Source organism: Solanum verrucosum, unplaced genomic scaffold (assembly GCF_900185275.1).
Source record: "Solanum verrucosum unplaced genomic scaffold, falcon-dt-bn FXZP01000278.1, whole genome shotgun sequence".
Classification (NCBI taxonomy): Eukaryota; Viridiplantae; Streptophyta; class Magnoliopsida; order Solanales; family Solanaceae; genus Solanum; species Solanum verrucosum.
In genome coordinates this window covers 5,409,195-5,429,525 of record NW_026020332.1, presented here as the reverse complement: position 1 = coordinate 5,429,525, position 20,331 = coordinate 5,409,195, and the positions used below count along the sequence as shown (strand labels likewise).

At 38.4% G+C, this 20,331-nt stretch overlaps 1 protein-coding gene across 1 annotated transcript; it reads left to right on the top strand.

Annotated features, from left to right (window-relative positions):
- Positions 1–11,946: 11,946 nt before the first annotated feature.
- On the top strand, positions 11,947–18,575 carry LOC125836498 (uncharacterized). Its single transcript, XM_049515670.1, has 5 exons — positions 11,947–12,490; positions 13,041–13,239; positions 14,320–14,542; positions 14,726–15,200; positions 18,502–18,575. Exons 1-5 carry the CDS (start codon positions 11,947–11,949, stop codon positions 18,573–18,575), a joined length of 1,515 nt encoding a protein of 504 aa, XP_049371627.1.
- Positions 18,576–20,331: the final 1,756 nt, after the last annotated feature.

The following is a 20,331-nucleotide window of genomic DNA, read 5'->3' as shown; positions in this document are numbered from 1 at the left end:
CTCCAACATTGTTGTGTAATAGTAATAGTTATTGTGATTTTTGAGTTTTTCGTAGACATATTTATTATTTGTATTTCTCGAACAATTGTTGATATATTGACTTCTTATTGTTGTTTGTGTTGTTGTATTGAATCAATTGGTGTTGTTGGTATTCTTGATTTTGTTGGAAAGAATGAAGAAAAGAAAACATAATCAAGACATCATAAATAATTTATTGCCTCCAAGAACAGTGCTAAAGTCAATTTTCTAGAGTTCACATGATTTTTACTTTCGACAATTCATGCAAAGAGAATGGCTTTATTCTTCTTTACTTATAAACTCTTATATCTATGGAATAAGATCCCTCTGGTTATAATATTTTTGGACCAAACAACAAGTACAGGACAAAGTCTTTCTAAGATTGTTTTCTACACTTAGGCTAAGCTGAAATGATTAAATGTTTTTAATCAAATCGAACTATTGGCTAATATACGATTTGTTGTTCTAACTTACACATAGTTATGTTGCAGTTAAAGGAAGATTAGAAGAGTTTGTCATGGGGCCATAAGTTTTTCAATAGTGTAAGTTAGAGATTCTGCCCAATTGGATTTGAGCAGCAATGTCTACAAGGTGTGCATAACATCATAATCAGGATCAAGTTTTCTTTACCTTTTTAGTTATAAAGCAAAAGAAGAACTTGAGTTGTCTTCTCTTTATGTATTCGTTAGTAGTTTCAAATGTAATAAAGAAGTTTGATCTCTTTTCCTTTTTAGTTATAAAGAAGAAGAACTTGAGTTGTCTTCTCATTATGTATTCGTTAGCAATTTCAAATGTGAGAAAGAAGATTGATCTTGCAAAGAGTCCTCTTTATATCAATTTTATTTTATGACTCATCTATAGTCATCTACTGCAATAGATAGGTCATCTGTTGGAAGAAAACATAAAGAGTTTGCTATTGTTTTCGTAATGACCCGAAAGGTCATTTTGGTAATTTTACGTGGAAATGACTATTTTGCCCTTTCAGTAGTTGCCCCGAGTCTCATGTTTTGTGATTGTAAAGTTGGTTTGAGGAAAAGTTGGTAAAAAGTTGAGTTTTTGAGAAGTTGAGTTTTTATGAGTTAAAGTTGGTTAAAAAGTGCTTTTTCGAGTCATTTGGAGTTTCGGGACTCGGATCGGATTTCCGTCGATTCCGGCAGTTTTAGAATGTCGAAACGGGTCTGTGTGAAGTTACGGAGTCGAATTTGGAGTTGAAACGAAGAATTGAGGTCCTAAGTTTGCTAAAGTTGTGAAATTTTGATAAAGAGTTGACTTTGGTCATCATATGAGGTTCCGAGGCTCAGATTGAAATTCCGAGAGTACTGTTGGTTTCAAGAGGCGATTCTAAGTCTAGAATGAGTCTTGGTTGAATTTTTAGACGCTCCGTTTGAGTTTCGAATTTTTTTGGCGTTAAACTAGTTTCTTGGCATCTTATTGAATTTATGGTCAAGGAGTCCTCGAATTCAAATTTCGACGGTTCCATTGAGTCTGGAACGTCGAATTTAGTGGGGGTACATATTTAGTTTGTGTGCACGAGATTCCGAACGAATCCCGAGGGTCCAACGGGGACTTAAACTTTGGTATTATAATTGTGTTTCAACTGCTGTGTTTTTTTTTAGCTGCAACAACAGTTTCTTTTCTTTTTTTTAAAGCCAAAATCAGTAGCCATTTTTCCCCAACTTGAAAAATACCCATTTCTCCATTTTTAGACTTTGAGAGCTCGAAAATAGGTGATTTCAAGTGGGTTTTCGCAAGGAATTCATTGGGTAAGTTATTTCCAACTTATATCTTTGATTTCCATCGATTATTTATGGATTTTAACATCAAAATTTGAGATCTCAACTGAAAAATTTGTGGTTTTTTGCCTAATCCGAATTTAATAGAAAATTTGAGTTTGTGAACTCATTTCAACTCCTTTTTCGAAACGGTTTTCACTATTGGATTCTAAATTTCTTGGGGAACATTTTTCACTAAAAATTTCCAAATTTCGAGAATATTTTTCGGAACGAGATTTTTTTGACCATTTTACCCTTTTCTCCAAATTTCACGATATTGGTGTTGTTAGATTCGTATTGATTGTGAGATTCCATTTATGAATAGATTGTGGTGATTTGGAGCGTGCTCGGAAGGGTAAAACTCAAATTTGAGTTACTAGTTGAAGTGTTTTGAGGCAAGTGACTTCTAAACTTTGTTAAACTCTTAGACTACACATGACTACTTTCCTAATTGTGTTGGGGAGTAATGGGGATTGAGGATGAGTTTTATTTGTTGATTGAAATTGTTGTAATTGAAAGATGGGGAATAAAACGAGCTAAATGTGTTATATGTGACTTGAATTTGTTGAATAAGTCATGTGATAACTGATATTGAGGGGATAGAAGAGCATGAGTAGGCTATGATTGATACAGACATTTATGTTGAGACAGATGATGTGTAATACTATGATGTGGTCGTGATATGATTGTGATTGAGACAGACGATGTGTAATACTATGATGTGGTCGTGATATGGTTGTGATTGAGACAGATGATGTGTAATACTATGATGTGATCGCGATATGGTTGTGATTGAGACAGATGATGTGTAATACTATGATGTGATCGTGAAATAATTGTGATTGATGACATGTGCATATTCATTATTCATCCCATGTGTGAACCATCTGTTGCATAAGTTCTGAGACACTGATATGAGGATGGATGGATATGAGACACAGTTGAGACTAGCTCCGGCTAGAGATATATGAGATGGACTAGCTCCGGCTAGCGATTTGGATGCCGATGGGATCTGATTCCGGCGGTGATACATGGTCCATGTGTGGCCCCCATGGGTTCTGATTTGAGTATTCAGCGCGGTCTGATTACGTCAACAGATGTGTATCTTAGGACAGACATGCATCACGACTACATGACATCATTATTGTATTTGCATCGCATTTGACTTCATCTTTGTCTGTGGTGTGTGGATTTTTCCTATTTGCCCCTCTTCATGTGATATATGATCTATTTGCTCTTACATGAGGATATGAGGTTGATGTTGAGACACTGTTGGATATATCTGCTGATTATGAATTGTGTAGTATAGGTTGTTGGTTCGCTGTTAGAATGAAGTTTCGGTGGTTCGGTTGGGATTGAAAGGAGTTGTTTGTAGCTGCTAGTTTAGCTTAGTTTAGTGTTACTTGCGAGTACCTGTTGCTTTTGGTACTCACCCTTGCTTCTACACAGTTGTGTAGGTTGACAGCTCTATCAGATCCGCCTTATTACTCATCTTCAGATTAGAGCTTCCAGACTTACTTGAGAGGTAGCGGTTCATTCCAGACGTGCCCTCAAGTTATCTATATTTACTGTTCTGTTCTATTCTAGAACTTTACTATGAGACTTGTATATTTTATTCAGATTCTGTATTAGAGGTTTGTACATGTGACAACCAATTCTGGGGTTATGTTGAATTTATTTAAAGACTTTCGCTTATCTTTCTATCTTATTCTTGTTTTATTAATTTCGCATCGTCGGATTTTTGGATGTTAGGCTTACGTGTCCGGTGGGGTTTGGGCACGTGCCATCACATTCGATTTTGGGGTGTGACAGTTTTGCTTTTGTCCAATAGATGACTGATCTATTGCAATAAATAGGTCATTTGTTGGACAAAAACTTAATCATTTATTATTGTTTGACTTATGTTCAACAGATGACTTATTTGTTGCAACAAATAGGTCATATATTGGACGAAATCTCAATCTTTTGTTGTTGTTTTGCTTTCATCTAACAGATTACCGATCTGTTGCAACAAATGGGTCATCTATTAGACGAAATCTCAGTAGTTTGCTGCTGTTTTGCTTACTTTCCACAGATGGCCTATCTGCTGCAACAGATCAGTCATCTGTTGTAAGAAAACTTAATCATTTGCTATTGTTTTGCTTTGTTTCAATAGATGACCCATCTATTGCAACAGATTGGTCATCTGTTAGAATAAAATATATATACGTAAATATTACAATAAATATTTTATAAATTATAATTTATAGATTAGTTTTAATATAAACTACTTTTGTGTATAGATTGTACATCCATGACTTGTCCCCACAGAGTAAGAGTTGCAAATGTCATTTTTTTTAACTTTAGAAATTATTGACACAAAATCAGACCCTACAGTGAATCTGATAAAAAAAGAATTGGTTGGAGCAACAACGATCAAAAGGGAAACACTTATTGTTTTTGGTGATGCTGATGATATTGCAATAGATGTTGATGTTAATGTTGGTATCGATATTGGTGATGTTGGTGCTAAAAAGTGGTGGTAAGCATGTTGATGATGTTGGTGGTATAAATGGTGGATTCACCTTTTTCAGTGGACATACCACATCTTTTGCTCGTTTTAGCTCATGTTCTGCATGTAAATGTGAAGAATGCAAGAACAAATAGGCTCAGTTAAAGAATTGATATCTAAAAGAGGTGTTATTCCATCAAGAAAAATTTCGATGCTCTTATTAGTGTTGTTAAAGAATTGATATCTAAAAGAGGTGTTATTCCATCAAGAAAAATTTCGAATCCACTCACACCATTAAAGATTAAGAGGAGAAGAAAATCAATTCCCAAGATATTATCAAATATGAAAAATAGACAACAAATTGCAACTACTCCTCTTCCCTACAATGTTGAGTCATCTTCAGGAGCCATAGAAGAGTAGCAAAAGTTGTAGATGGTATGGGTTGTTGAAGTCATATTTTGTAAGGTGAAGAACCTGATATTTTGTAATTGCTGATGACAATATTTTATATTTAATAGACGTCCAGTTATTTTATCATGAATTCTATTTTGTAAGCTGAAGAATTTTAAATGAATTGTAATTCATGAACACTTATCATATTTAGTTAATCATATATTGTAATTGTCGATGACAATATTTTATATTATATAGATATTCAGTTATTTGATCATGAATTCTATTTTATTCTGAGATTTATAAAATGTTAAATTATACTATTGAAACAGATGTTGTAGCAGGTTATAATCTGTTGCAACTCATCTATTGCAACGGATAAATCATCCATTGCAACAGATGAGCATATATGTTTGATGATTTTCAACGAATGGGTCATCTATTGCAACAGATAATACATATTTGACATTTGTTGTAACAGATTTCTATATTTGTTGCAACAAATAATCATATTTATTTGATTATTTTCAACATATAGGTTATCTATTGTAATTGAACTTCATTTATCACTAATTATAGGTTAAAGAAGCATTTCATATCAAAATAATCAATTGATCACTTTAATTAAAACGAATACAGTTAACTGATCATGTAATTACTCTATAATGCATAGTAAATATAATTGAACTTATTAATTCAAAAGGTAATTATAATTAAGTAAGTTTATTTATCACTAATTTTGGGTTAATGAAGCATTTCATATCAAAATAATCAAGTGATCACTTTATTTAAGACGAATACAATTAACTGATCATGTAATTACTATATAATGCATCGAAAATGTAATTGAACTTATTAATTGAAAGGTAATTATAATTAAATAAGTTTATTTATCACTAATTATGGGTTAATGAAGCGTTTCATATCAAAATAATCAATTGATCACTTTATTTAAGACGAATACAGTTAGTTGATCATGTAATTACTCTATAATGCATTGAGATTATAATTAAACTTATAATTGAAAGGTAATTATAATTAAATAACTTTATTTATTACTATTTATGGATTAATAAAACATTTCATATCAAATATATATAAAGTCGATTGAAAATGATCAAACATATATGCTCATATGTTGCAACAGATGAAACATCCATTGCAATAGGTGAGCATATATGCTTGATTATTTCCAATGGATGGATCATCTATTATAACAGGTAATACATATTAGACATTTGTTGTAACAGATTCCTATAATTGTTGCAACAGATTATCATATTTATTTAAGTATTTTCAACAGAAGGATTATCTATTGCAACAAATAATGCAATAGATAATGCATCTAATACAAAATATACAAAGTTTGTTGCAATAGATGAGCATAACTAATATATTTTATATAATAAATATGAACATACACAATTAACCATAATGAGTTTAAATTATAAGATTCATAACTAAGTACAAAATAATTATTTCACTATTACAATAATTATGGAGCATTTTGAATCAGGCATGTTGTTCTCTTGCGTCCAATTTAGTCCACATTAGCTAATGATTGAGTTCACAAAATCATTATACAAAATATCCTTTTGGACGGTTATCAATATTGACTCTGACATGTCACCATCCTTCCAACGCCAAATAAATCGATTGTTCTTCTCAATCCATTCACCACAACAATCAATATCTATTGTTATTGATTTTTCCATTAATGGTACCTAAAGGAATTTATTAAAAAAATTTAATAATGATTGTCTAGTAAAGTTTAGTGGCTATATACAATTAAAAATCATATGCACAATCATTGTCCCAACAAGTCAATCATCTATTGCAACAAGTAGATCATCAGTTGCAGCAGATGATTCACATGTAAGTCTATTGTTGTAAATGATGAGTCATCTATTGCAATAGTTAATTGATCTGTTGCGATATATGACTTACATGTTTGGACAAATTTCGGGTTTTGTCCTAGTTTGACTTGATACTGTAACATGTATCCAACGGGTAAGCCATTTGTTGCAACATATGAGTCGTCTGGTGCAGCAGATGACTCATGTGTTGCAATAAATGACTTATCTGTTGTGACAAGCTTCTGGTTCTTTATCAGGCGAATCTATTTGTTGCAATAGATGTCTTACTTGTTGGATACGCGACTGTAAATTTATTAAGAAACACTCAAATTACCAAAATAAAATATTAGAGTAAAAATCATTAGTTTACTTACCAAAATCACCTATGAATTAGCCCAATGATATTTGGTCTAAAAGCAGTAGTACTATGTGAATATCAACTCAGGAAGAAAAAAATGATGAACAACCAGAAGGAGATGGTGATGAACAAGAAGAAAGCATGATGATGGAGAAGAAGAATCAAGAAGAAGAGCAACAACAATGGTCCCCAACAATAGAAGAATAAGCAAGAGAGAAAAAGGGAAAAAAGTGAGCCGTTGGTACCCTTTTTTCCCCTCAATTTCTTATTATTTAGAATTTTATATAAGATGGACTAAAATGTAAAATAAAAAACTTAGGTGTGAAAAATTCAATCCCTTAATTTTTAATTTAAAAATTATCACCCCTACTCAATAATTAAAACTTGAGTCACCATTCCTTAATTTTGAAACAAGAGACTGTATCATTATCTTCAGCTAAAGCAGAGTACAGATATTTGAGAAAGATCATTGGTGAACTAGTGTGGTTGAATAGACTCTTTGAAGAACTAGCAGTGCCAACCTCTACACCCTATGCAATATTTTGTGACAGCCAGTCAGCCCTTTATATTACCAGAAACCCAGTGTTTCATGAAAGAACTAAACATATAGAAGTGGACTGTCACTTTGTGAGGAACAAGCTACATGATGGCCTCATGACCCTGCATCATGTCACTACTTCAGAATAACTCGCAGACATCGTGTAATGACCCTCCTGGTCATTTCTATATCTTGTCTTCTGTGTGTCGTTTAAAGCGTTCCTATAGCGACCCCAAGTCATTTATGACTTGCTGGGACTGACGGTTCGGTCACCTGATCGTTCGTTTAGTTATGGGGTGAGTTTTAGTGTTTTAAAGCTTATGAACCTTGAACGATTATTTTCGATCAAAAGTTCAAGAAGACGCCCTCATAATGGAATTCTGACGATTTTATCAGCTCCGGAATGGCCAAGTTAGGATGGTAGCATGGTTTGCACGAGTATGAAGGCCTTTGATGCGAGTTTAGACCATTAAGCGTTTTAACCTTTGAAATTTAGCCTAAGGTTGACTTTGGTCAACATTCTTGGAAAACGTGCTTAGATGAAAATTTCGTCAACGCGGTTAGCTCCAAAATGTTGAGTTTGGTCTAGAACGACCTTTCGTTCGACTTCCAAGGCCTCCGGACTCATTTCGAGCCCCTTAGTGGATTTTGGTTAAAATGACATTTGGAAGTGGGACCCACTTTTTATCGAGATTACCTCGTATGGAAATTTTGACTGCGCCGTTGAGTCCGGAATATCAAATTTAGTAGGGTAGCATATCTGTTTTATTTTTATCTGGTACTGATCGAATTCCGAGCACCCCATTGGAGACTTTGAAGATTAGCCAAAGCTAAGATCTGGTACAGCTCTTTAGCGACCAGAGTTTGGGCCTTTAACGACCAGTTATTGGGTTTTAGCGACCGGTTTCGTCCTTTTTAAAACCTTAACTTAGCTTTATTCCTCATTTTAAAAGTGCGATACCTTGAGTTATACAGGTTCGATCTGGGCAATTCAAAAGGCAAAGTTGTGAGATTTTTTGAAGACAACGCATTGGTGAGCTCGGATAGTGATTTGGAGTCCCCATTTGAGGTAATTTTCGTAAAATACCTGCTGCCACACCCTTTTTGTGAGCTTGATTTTGGAAAATTTTGAGACTTGTTTTCTCAGCCTTTCTAGGTCCGATTTCAGTGATTTTTGAGGCTATCTTGAGTGATTTTTTTAGGAGAACGTCGTGGTGTTGTCACATTTCACTGTAGACCTCCAGTTTCTAGTAAATATGCTAAATTAGTTGTTGTCCTATTTCTTTAGTTCTTGAGGAAAATTAGGGTTTTGGTTGTATGTTGGTACTGTGTTATTTCTGAGCCCCAAATTGTGTCTCATCATGGAACACAAGTTTGGGGAGCTGTTAAGAACCTACTTTTGGGGTAATTTCAGAATTTCAGCGCGGGTCCCACGATTCCCGTATTGACCCCAAAATTGACTCATCTCCATTTGTTGTGATTTTGGTGTCTAAACGACCATAATAACGTTTTGACTCTATTTTTGATAGCGGGGCAGCGTTTCGAGGACGTTCGGAAAGGTAAAGCTTCGGAGAAATAATTTTGGAGCGCGCGTGATCGGCCTACAGGTAGGCTACGGTTTCCCTCTCTTAGATTGAGCTCTAGAATGTGAATGCATGTTGATTAGTTGGGATTTGGGTTGGGTAGTTATTGAATCCTGCATAGGTGTTAAGAAATCATGTTTTCGGCCTATTTCGAGAATTATCGGGTAACTGTGAGCATGCTTTGTGTTATTAATGGACCTTCATCGCTATGTGGAGTGCTTGCATGCTTAATTATTGTCTATTTGAAGCATGTTGTGCCTTGGTTTAGGTTTGACTAGGGCTTGCCTTAGAAATAAATGATTCGGATCCAATAGGCCTTAGTTTTTCCATGACGTCGCTCGGCCGGCTTAGATCTCTGTAGACTGGTGTAGTAGACTTGAGTCTAATAGTTTGGGCCTTAGTTATGCGATACTCTTTGTCCGACTATAGTTATCCTTAGTTTCCCCGATGTTACGGCTTCACGAGTTACATCGGCAACACTAGTTCTGCTTCACGATTTGAATTTGATTTTTGATTTGGTTCAAAGTACTTACATTGATTGGCTATGTGTGGACGGCGTTTCACGGACATTTATGAGTATGGATCGATTGGGACTCTTTCAGCAGCTACATTGGCACCTTTATAGAGCATCCGGTTAGAGTTCCGGCCTCTATTGCCCAGATAGTTATATAGAGCATCTGATTAGAGTTCTGGCCTCTATTGCCCAGATACTTATATAGAGCATCCGGTTAGAGTTCCGGCCTCTATTGCCCAGATACTTATATAGAGCATTCAGTTTAAGGTGCGGCCTCTATTGCCCATATACTTATATAGACATCCGGTTTAAGGTCCAGCCTCTATTGCCTAGATACTTATATAGAGCATCTGATTTAAGGTCCGGCCTCTATTGCCCAGATACTTAAATAGAGCATCCGGTTTAAGGTCCGGCCTTTATTGCCCAGATACTTATATAGAGCATCCAGTTAGAGTTCCGACCTCAGATACCTGATACTTGTGATTGGTTACTTGGGTACTTCTGGTGAGCATCCGGTTCGAGGTCCGGCCTCCGTATTGTTAGATTCTACTAATTATGGTTGAGGTTTTGGTTCGATGTTCTTCGTTCTTAGGTTCTTACATGCAATTCTCTTTAATTATAGTTATTTTGTGTACTCGTCGGGCTTATGGGGGTCCGTTCGGGTTTTTATTTAAGTTGCGCATGAATGTACCTTCTGGGCTTATGGGGTCCCAGTTAGGTGTAGTTAGCTTATAAATTACTTTAGTTACTTCTTTGTACACTCGTGTGTATTTCTTTGTTAGTTAGATTTTTGTTCTTGACCTCGATTTGTGTATTCCTTCTTTTCATATTGCCTTTACTTTTCAAGTTCAGTTGGCCTATGATGCCTACTGGGTACCTGTTGTTTTGGTACTCATGCTACACTCTGCATCTATTTCGTGATGCAGGTCCGGGCACTAGTAGCCAGCGTTGATCGAGCTTGGAGCAGAGTGATCCAGAAATGGGAGTGAGCACACGGCGTTTTGTAGTATTTCAGTCTCCATCTGTATATATAGACTTGTCGTTTACCTTTCGAGACAGTCCAATCTCTGTTGTCTACTTTAGGGACTTGTACTTATTTTGTAGTAGCTCTGTACTAGTGACTTCCAAGTTCTGGGAGGGATCTTTATTTGTATATATGTTTTGGTTTGCCTCTGCCTGTTTATATTGTTATTTGCCTACTCTTGTTTAGTTTCTACCCTCAGACCTATTACTTTTTGTTTCGGATTACGGGTTGACTTACCTGCTGGTGGGTTATAGTAGGTGTCATCATGACTTGAGAAATCGGGTCGTGACAAGTTGGTATCAGAGCCTCAGGTTCACCGGTCTCACTTGTACAGAGCTAACGTCTAGTAGAGTCTTACGGATCGGTGCAGAGACGTCCGTAACTTATTTTTGGGAGGCTACATGATGTATTTAGAAAGATTTCCTCTTTTGTTTCACTTCGTGCAGCTTGTGTTTTATTGGTTCCTTGAAACCTCACTTGTTTCACTCTTTCGGGGGATGACTCGCACGCGAGGCGGCGCGGTCGGGGCTGATGCAATCGGGCCTGTAGACAGATCCCCATCTTGGGGTAGACGTTGACACCGAGGTTGAGTCAGGGCCGCAGCATCGGCCCGAGATATGGAGGAGGTGAGAGATCGTTGTTTTGTACGTGGGTTGAGGTACCGTCTGAGGGTCGACACAGAGCATTTGGTTTCAGTCGGCCGTTCATTTCTTGATGTGGTCGATCAGGCCCGATCCATGAAGCATATTCATCGCGAGGCCCAAGGGGGCAGCGATAAGAGGGCACGCTACTAGGGTAGCTACAACGGGTCCTAGACTAGAGGGATATACTCTTATGATAGGCCCCGCCAGAGGTTCCAATAAGGTCATTCCAATCGTCCTGTTCAGGCGACATTACCTACTTCTGAGAGAGGCCAGCATCAGCAGGTTGGTCTTAGTACGGGCCAGAGTTCGAGGGGATCAGATTTCCTCCCTTCCTACCGCAGTCGAGTTACTTCAGGGCGTTCAGTTTCGGGGTGTTTTGATTGCGGTGCACTTGACCATTGGTCCAGAGGGTGCCCCCGGCAAGGGCCAGGGGCGATTGTACCAGCTCCCTTTACACCTAGACCAGTTTCAGCAGTGCCCCCTCCAGCTAGAGGTGGTGGTCAAAGCCAGGATCGTCGGGACAGCCGACAGGATACCAGAGGCGGACTCGGGGAGGCAGATTAGGTAGTAGATCAGATGCATCGGGCAGAGGTGCTCAAGGCCATTTCTATTCAGCCCCGGCGAGGGCGGCGACTGAGGCATCTGACGATGTCATTACAGGTGCACTTTTATTATGCCATCAGCCTGCTACAATATTATTTGATCCCGGGTCCACATTCTCATAAGTATCTATTTATTTTTCTCCCCGATTGGGTATGAAGTACGAGTCTTTGGCAGACCCGATTCATGTTTCGACCCCGGTGGGTGAGTCCTTAGTAGTGGATCAGATATTACGATCTTGCTTAGTGACTATCCAGGGTTATGATACTAGAGTTGATCTTATTCTGCTAGATATGGTTGATTCCGATGTGATTCTGGGCATGGACTGGTTATCTCCCTACCATGCGGTCTTGGATTGCTACGCCAAGACTGTCACTTTATCCATACCTGGCATTCCCCCAGTGTTGTGGCAGGGTGCTTATAGCCACACACTGACGGGAATCATCTATTTTATTCGAGCTAGGCGGTTGGTTGCTTCTGGGTGTTTAGCTTATTTGGCCTATGTGCGAGATGTGAGTAGGGAGGGCCCTTCAATTGACTTAGTTCCTGTGGTTAGAGAGTTTGCAGATGTGTTCCCTACAGACCTACTTGGCTTACCCCCAAATCGGGACATTGATTTTGTCATAGATTTGGAGCCCGACACTCGTCCTATTTCTATTTCGCCTTACCGGATGGCTCCTGCAAAGCTCAGGGAGCTCAGTGTGTAGTTAGATGATCTCTTAGGTAAGGGGTTCATCCGTCTGAGTGTGTCGTCTTGGGGTTCTCCTGTTCTGTTATTGAAGAAGAATGACGGGACTATGAGGATGTGCATTGACTACAGGCAGCTGAACAAGGTGACGGTGAAGAACCGTTACCCCATGCCTCGCATTGATGATTTGTTTGATCAACTTCAGGGTGCCGCCGTGTTTTCTAAGATTGATTTGAGGTCCGGGTACCATCAGTTGAGGATTAGGGCAGCAGACATCCCTAAGACTGCATTTAGGACCCGTTATGGCCATTATGAGTTCTTGGTGATGTCATTTGGGTTGACTAATGCCCCTGCTACCTTTATGGATTTGATGACGCGTGTGTTCAGGCCTTTTCTTGATTCCTTCGTCATAGTCTTCATTGATGACATTTTGATATACTCGCAGAGTTAGGGATGATCATGAGTAGCATTTGAGGGTTGTGCTCCAGACTTTGAGAGATCAACGGCTTTATGCCAAGTTCTCAAAGTGCCAGTTTTGGTTAGACTCTGTACCGTTCTTAGGGCATGTTGTATCCAAGAAGGGCATTATGGTAGATCCGGCGAAGATTGAGGCTATTTGTGATTGGGCTAGGCACACCTCAGTTACTGAGATTCGGAGCTTCGTCGGACTAGCAAGGTACTACAGATGCTTTGTTGAGGGCTTTTCCACTATTACAACCCCATTGACTCGATTGACTCGTGTTGATGTTCCCTTTGTTTGGTCAGAGGAGTGTGAGGCGAGCTTTTTGAGGCTCAAGGAGTTATTGACCACCGCTCCTATATTGACTCTTCCAGTTGAGGGTGAGGGCTTCACAGTTTATTGTGACGCATCCGGCGTTGGTTTGGGTTGTGTATTGATGCAGTATGGCCGGGTTATTGCTTATGCGTCGAGGCAGCTTAAGATCCATGAGCGCAACTACCCCACTCATGACTTGGAGTTGGCGGCGGTAGTTTTCACGCTTAAGATTTGGAGGCATTACTTGTATGGAGTTCGATGTGAGATCTATACCGATCATAGGAGTCCTCAGTACATCATGAGCCAGAGGGACCTTAATTCGAGGCAGCATCGTTGGATTGAGCTCCTGAAGGACTACGACCACTCTATTCTCTATCAACCGGGCAAGGCGAATGTGGTAGCGGACGCCTTGAGCCGGAAGGTGGTGAGTATGGGTAGTCTAGCCTTCCTTTCTGTTTCGGAGCGACCGTTGGCTTTGGACATCCAGTCCTTAACTAATTGGATGATCAGACTTGATATTTCAGATTCCAGACGGGTATTAGCCTATGTGGGAGTTCAGTCATCTTAGCTAGATCGGATCCATGGTTGTCAGTTTGAGGATGAGTCTTTAGTGGCACTCAGAGATAGGGTATTGGCAGGTGATGCTAGACAGGCTACCTTAGATTCAGATGGGGTTCTAAAAGTCGATGGACGGTTGTGTGTTTCGAGAGCTGGGGGTTTGATTCAACTGATCTTGAGTAAGGCCCATGAGTCTAGATACTCTATCCATCCAGGCACAGCGAAGATGTATCGTGATTTGAGGCAGCATTACTGGTGGAGAGGTATGAAGAGAGATATTACCGACTACGTATCCCATTGTTTGTGTTGCCAGCAGGTGAAGGCTGAGCATTTGAGGCCTGGTGGCGAGTTCCAGAGATTACCCATTCCTGAGTGAAAGTGGGAGCGTATCACTATGGACTTCATTGTGGGGTTGCCTCGGACTTCTAGAGGAGTTTACAACATTTAGGTCATCGTGGATTAATTGACCAAGTCAGCACACTTCGTTCCTGTTCATACTACTTTCAGTGCCGAGAGGTTAGCTCGTATTTACATTAGGGAGGTGGTCCATCTTCATGGCGTGCCTGCTTCTATCATTTCAGACCGGGGTTCACAGTTCACTTCCAGCTTTTGGATGACTTTTCAGGAGGAGTTGGGCACCCGTGTCCACCTTAGCACAACATTTTACCCACAGACGAATTGTCAGTCAGAGCGTATTATTCAGATCCTTGAAAATATGTTGCGGGCCTGTGTTATGGATTTTGGAGGTCAGTGGGACTAGTTCCTCCCTTTGGCGGAGTTTGCGTACAACAACAGCTACCACTCTAGTATTCAGATGGCCCCGTTTGAGGCCTTATATGATAGGCGTTGTCGCTCTCCAGTTGGTTGGTTTGAGTCTACAGAGCCTAGGCCGTGTGGTACATAATTGCTTCAGGAGGCCTTGGATCAGGTGCGGGTGATTCATGATAGGCTCAGGACGGCTCAAAGTAGACATCAGAGTTACGCGGATCATAGGCGTCGGCCATTGAGGTTTGCAGTTGGTGACCGGGTATTTCTTCGAGTATCGCCCATGAAGGGCGCGATGAGATTTGAGAGGCGGGGCAAGCTTAGCCCCAGGTATATAGGTCCATTTGAGATTTTGAGAGCAGTTGGCGAGGTTGCCTATGAGTTAGCTTTACCTCCAGCACTATCGGCTATCCACCCAGTGTTTCATGTTTCGATGATGCGCCGGTATGTTCCAGATGAGTCTCATGTTTCGATTGCCATTCTAGTCAGAGATGTCAGACAATTGCGGTTGAGAGCCTTCCCTGTTGTTAAGGTACGTTGGAGACACCATCCAGTCGAGGAGGCTACCTGGGAGACCGAGCAGGAGATGCGAGAGCAGTTCCCTAGCTTATTCGAGACTTTAGGTATATCCTTATTCTTACTTTTGAGGACGAAAGTCCTTTTTAGTAGTGGATATTGTAATGACCCTCCTGGTCATTTCTATATCTTGCCCTCTATGTGTCGTTTAAAGCGTTCCTATAGCGACCCCAAGTCATTTCTGGGACTGACGGTTCGGTCACCTAGTCGTTCGTTTAGTTATGGGGTGAGTTTTAGTGTTTTGAAGCTTATGAACCTTGAACGATCATTTTCGATCAAAAGTTCAAAAAGACGCCCTCATAATGGAATTCTGACGGTTCCATCAGCTCCGGAATGGCCAAGTTAGGATGGTAACATGGTTGGCACGAGTATTAAGTCCTTTGATGCGAGTTTAGACCATTAAGCGTTTTAACCTTTGAAATTTGGCCTAAGGTTGACTTTGGTCAACATTCTTGGAAAACGTGCTTAGATGAAAATTTCGTCAGCGCGGTTAGCTCCAGAATGTTGAGTTTGGTCTAGAACGACCTTTCATTCGACTCCCGAGGCCTCCGGACTCATTTCGAGCCCCTTAATGGATTTTGGTTAAAATGACATTTGGAAGTGGGACCCACTTTTTATCGAGATGACCTCGGATGGAAATTTTGACTGCGCCGTTGAGTCCGGAATATCAAATTTAGTAGGGTAGCATATCTGTTTTATTTTTATCGGGTACCGATCGAATTCCGAGCACCCCATCGGAGACTTTGAAGATTTAGCCAAAGCTGAGATCTGGTGCAGCTCTTTAGCGACCAGAGTTTGGGCCTTTAACGACCAGTTATTGGGTTTTAGCGACCGGTTTCGTCCTTTTTAAAACCTTAACTTAGCTTTATTTCTCATTTTAAAAGTGCGATACCTTGAGCTATACAGGTCCGATCTGGGCGATTCAAAAGGCAAAGTTGTGAGATTTTTTGAGGACAACGCATTGGTGAGCTCGGATAGTGATTTGGGTCCCCGTTTGAGGTAATTTTCGTAAAATACCTGCTGCCACACCCTTTTTGTGAGCTTAATTTTGGAAAATTTTGAGACTTGTTTTTCTCAGCCTTTCTAGGTCCGATTCCAGTGATTTTTGAGGCTATCTTGAGTGGTTTTTTGAGTAGAACGTCGTGGTGTTGTCGCATTTCACTGTAGACGTCCAGTTTCTAGTAAATATGCTGAATTAGCTGCTGTCCCATTTCTTTATTTCTTGAGGAAAATTAGGGTTTTGGTTGTATGTTGGTACTGTGTTGTTTCTAAGCCCCAAATTGTGTACCATCATGGAACACAAGTTCGGGGAGCTGTTAAGAACATACTTTTGGGGTAATTTCAAAATTTTCAGCGCGGGTCCCATGATTCTCGTTTTGACCCCAAAATTGAATCCTGCATAGGTGTTAAGAAATCATGTTTTCGGCCTATTTCGAGAATTATCGGGTAACTGTGAGCATGTTTTGTGCTATTAATGGACCTTCCTCACTATGTGGAGTGCTTGCATGCTTAATTATTATCTATTTGAAGCATGTTGAGCCTTAGTTTAGGTTTGACTAGGGCTTGCCTTAGAAATACATGATTCGGATCCAATATGTCTTAGTTTTGCCCTGACGTCGCTCGGTCGGCTTAGATCTCTGTAGACTGGTGTAGCAAACTTGAGTCTGATAGTTTGGGCCTTAGTTATGTGATACTCTTTCTCCGACTATAGTTATTCTTAGTTTCCCCGATGTTACGGCTTCACGAGTTACATTGGCGACACTAGTTCTGCTTCACGATTTGAATTTGGTTTTCGATTTGGTTCCAAGTACTTACATTGATTGGCTATGTGTGGACGGCGTTTCACGGACATTTATGAGTATGGATCGATTGGGACTCTTTCAGCAGCTACATTGGCACCTTTATAGAGCATCCGGTTAGAGTTCCAGCCTCTATTGCCCAGATACTTATACAGAGCATCCGGTTAGAGTTTCGACCTCTATTGCCCAGATACTTATATAGAGCATCTGATTTAAGGTCCGACCTATATTGCCCAGATACTTATATAGAGCATTCAGTTTAAGGTCCGGCCTCTATTGCCCAGATACTTATATAGAGCATCCGGTTTAAGGTTCGGCCTCTATTGCCCAGATACTTATATAGAGCATCCGGTTTAAAGTCCGACCTCTATTGCCAGATACTTATATAGAGCATCCGGTTTAAGGTCCGGCCTCTATTCCCCAGATACTTATATAGAGCATCCGGTTAGAGTTCCGACCTCAAATACTTGATACTTGTGATTGGTTACTTGGGTACTTCTGGTGAGCATCCGATTCGAGGTCCGGCCTCCGTACTGTCAGATTCTACTAATTAGGGTTGAGGTTCTGGTTCGATGTTCTTCGTTCTTGGGTTCTTATATGCAATTCTCTTTAGTTATAGTTATTCTGTGTACTCGTCGGGCTTATGGGGGCCCGTTCGGGTTTTTATTTAACTTGCGCACGAATGTACCTTCTGGGCTTATAGGGTTCCAGTTAGGTGTAGTTAACTTATAGATTACTTTAGTTAGTTCTTTGTACACTCATGTGCATTTTTTTGTTAGTTAGATTTTTGTTTTTGACCTCGATTTGTGTATTCCTTCTTTTCATATTGCCTTTACTTTTCAAGTTCAGTCAGCCTATGATGCCTACTGGGTACCTGTTATTTTGGTACTCATGCTACGCTCTGCATCTATTTCGTGATGCAGGTCCAGGCACTAGTAGCCAGCGTTGATCGAGCTTGGAGCAAACTGATCCGGAAACGGGAGTGAGTTCAGTCTACATCTGTGTATATAGACTTGTATTTTACCTTTCGAGACAGTCCAATCTCTGTTGTCCACTTTTGGGACTTGTATTCATTTTGTAGTAGCGTTGTACTAGTGACTTCCAGGTTCTGGGAGGGATCTTTATTTGTATATATGTTTTGGTTTGCCTCTGCCTGTTTATATTGTTATTTGCCTACTCTTGTTTAGTTTCTACCCTCAGACCCACTACTTGTTGTTTCGGGTTACGGGTTGGCTTACCTGCTGGTGGGTTATAGTAGGTGTCATCATGACTTGAGAAATCGGGTCGTGACACATCTTAACCAAAGCATTGACAGGAATTAAACATTCAGCTATTCTTGGCAAGTTGGATGTAAAGAGCACACTTCCAACTTGAGAGGGGGTGTTAAGATAAGTTGTTGCCTAATTATATGCTGAGTCAGCATGCTTAGTTGTTGATTTGTTAGTTGTTAGTTTGTTAATTAACTGATTAGTTGAGTAGATTAGTTAGCTAAGTCATAACGTTACAAGTGTTGTATATAAAGTACAAATTGACATCTTCAATAAAACAGTTTTCTTTTTCCCCAAGCTGATCTACCTTGTGAAGGATGCTCTCATGGAGCTTGTATCAATGGTGGATGTCTAAATTTGACAGAATAATGTCTTCCAAGATTTCGAAACACATTTAAAATGAAAAAGAGACTTAGCATGAAGTTTGGTGAGAATGTCCATAAGTATTTCTTCCTCTGGAATGTGAGTTCCCATTGCCATACTCACGAAGACTAAAAGAGAATATGATTTAATGCTTTTCTTTTTGTTTCCCATCTAGTGTCCGAGCCTACATTGAAGCTCCGACTAAATCCGGATCGCATGTTAATCTATTTATAACTTGGTACATATAAACCTAAAAGGATTAAAGTTCAAGAAAAGTATCTCCTTTAGACAAAACAGTCTTTTCACTCTTTCTTAAAAATTATAAAATTACTGTAATTTTCTTTCATATTTAAAGAGATAATATCTTATATGGTCACTCAATTTTGAATAGTTCACTTAGAAAGTCACTCAACTTTGTTTTTTAACTCAAAAGTCACTCAACTATTGATGTTTCACTTAGAAAGTCGCCCAACAATTTATATTTCACTAGAAAGTCACTTAATCAATTTAAATATTATTTTCATTAAATTTTGTAAAAATACAAAAAATAATTAAATTATTTTAAAAAATAAATAAGATGCTTATTTTAATTATTGTTTTTTTACTACCTTTTCATTAAAAAAAATAGTAGAAGATCGTTACTGCCCCTTTTTTTTAATTATACTTCTTATCAATTCCAATTTTTCTTTTTGGTAATCTTTTAACAATTTATTTCTAGTTTTACAATTACTAGAAGCTAAAAGCTTTTTTTTTTGGCTACGTTTTTTACGTTATTTTTAGAAAGATAATTAAATAATTGGAGCGGATCAATAAAATAATTAAAATAGATATCTTATTATTTCTTTAAAAATAGTTTAAGATGAAATTTAATGAAAAAATTATTTACATTGATTGAGTGACTTTCTAAGTGAAATCAGGGGCGGCTGGCAAGGCTTGTCAAAAAGTCCTTGGCCTTAGGCCCCCAATTTTAGGGGGCCCCATTTTTTAGTTAATTAGGTAGGATTAAATTAAAAAAAAAAAAATAGAACTAAGACAATAAATGCAAAGGCCCCATTTTTTAGTTAATTAGGAAAGATTAAATTTTAAAAAAAATAATTAGAACTAAGACAATAAATGCAAAGGCCCCATTTTTTAGTTAATTAGGAAAGATTAAATTTTTAAAAAAAAAATATTGTTTGAGCTAATAAGTCAATAGTGAAACGGCTAAATGAGGTGATTGTCATAGATATGACCATGACTTTTTAACTTTCCCATAAAAAATTGAAAAGTTGTGTACTTTTTTTTAACTTACAAGTTATCTTTTTTTTTTACCTTATTTTGTTTTCTAATTTTATTTTTATATATTCTATCCTCCTCCCTTCTATTTCTTCTCACTTTCTCTTTTCTAATCTTACATCTCTCTCTTATTCAAAGCTAAAAAAATTTACTTGTTCTATTGATAATTTATATTTTAAATTTGGAGAAAACTATATTGCAGCAGCCCGATTCATTTTCGGAAATCAAGTCTTCATAGCTTTTGAATTTGGTAATATCATTCTAATTTCTAATATTATTTTTGTTTTGTGTCTTATGTTTATTATATTTTTTATTTGATATTGTAAATAGTGTTTAAAATATTTGTTAGATTTTAATATGTCAACTAGAAAATATGAATCCGGTCATTCAAAACTTAAAAGAAAAAGAAAAGTCGACAACTTGATAAAATCTCAAAAAGGTGCTCTTGATAAATTTTTGGAAAACAATGATAA

What these genes read in the sequence shown, in the direction of transcription:
- LOC125836498 (XM_049515670.1), top strand. Translation starts at nt 11,947, where the DNA reads ATGAAGTACGAGTCTTTGGCAGACCCGATTCATGTTTCGACCCCGGTG. An exon ending in AAAATATGTTGCGGGCCTGT is followed by an intron (nt 14,543 to 14,725) that starts GTTATGGATTTT and finishes TAATTGCTTCAG; the next exon opens with GAGGCCTTGGATCAGGTGCG. An exon ending in TAGCTTATTCGAGACTTTAG is followed by an intron (nt 15,201 to 18,501) that starts GTATATCCTTAT and finishes TCAATAAAACAG; the next exon opens with TTTTCTTTTTCCCCAAGCTG.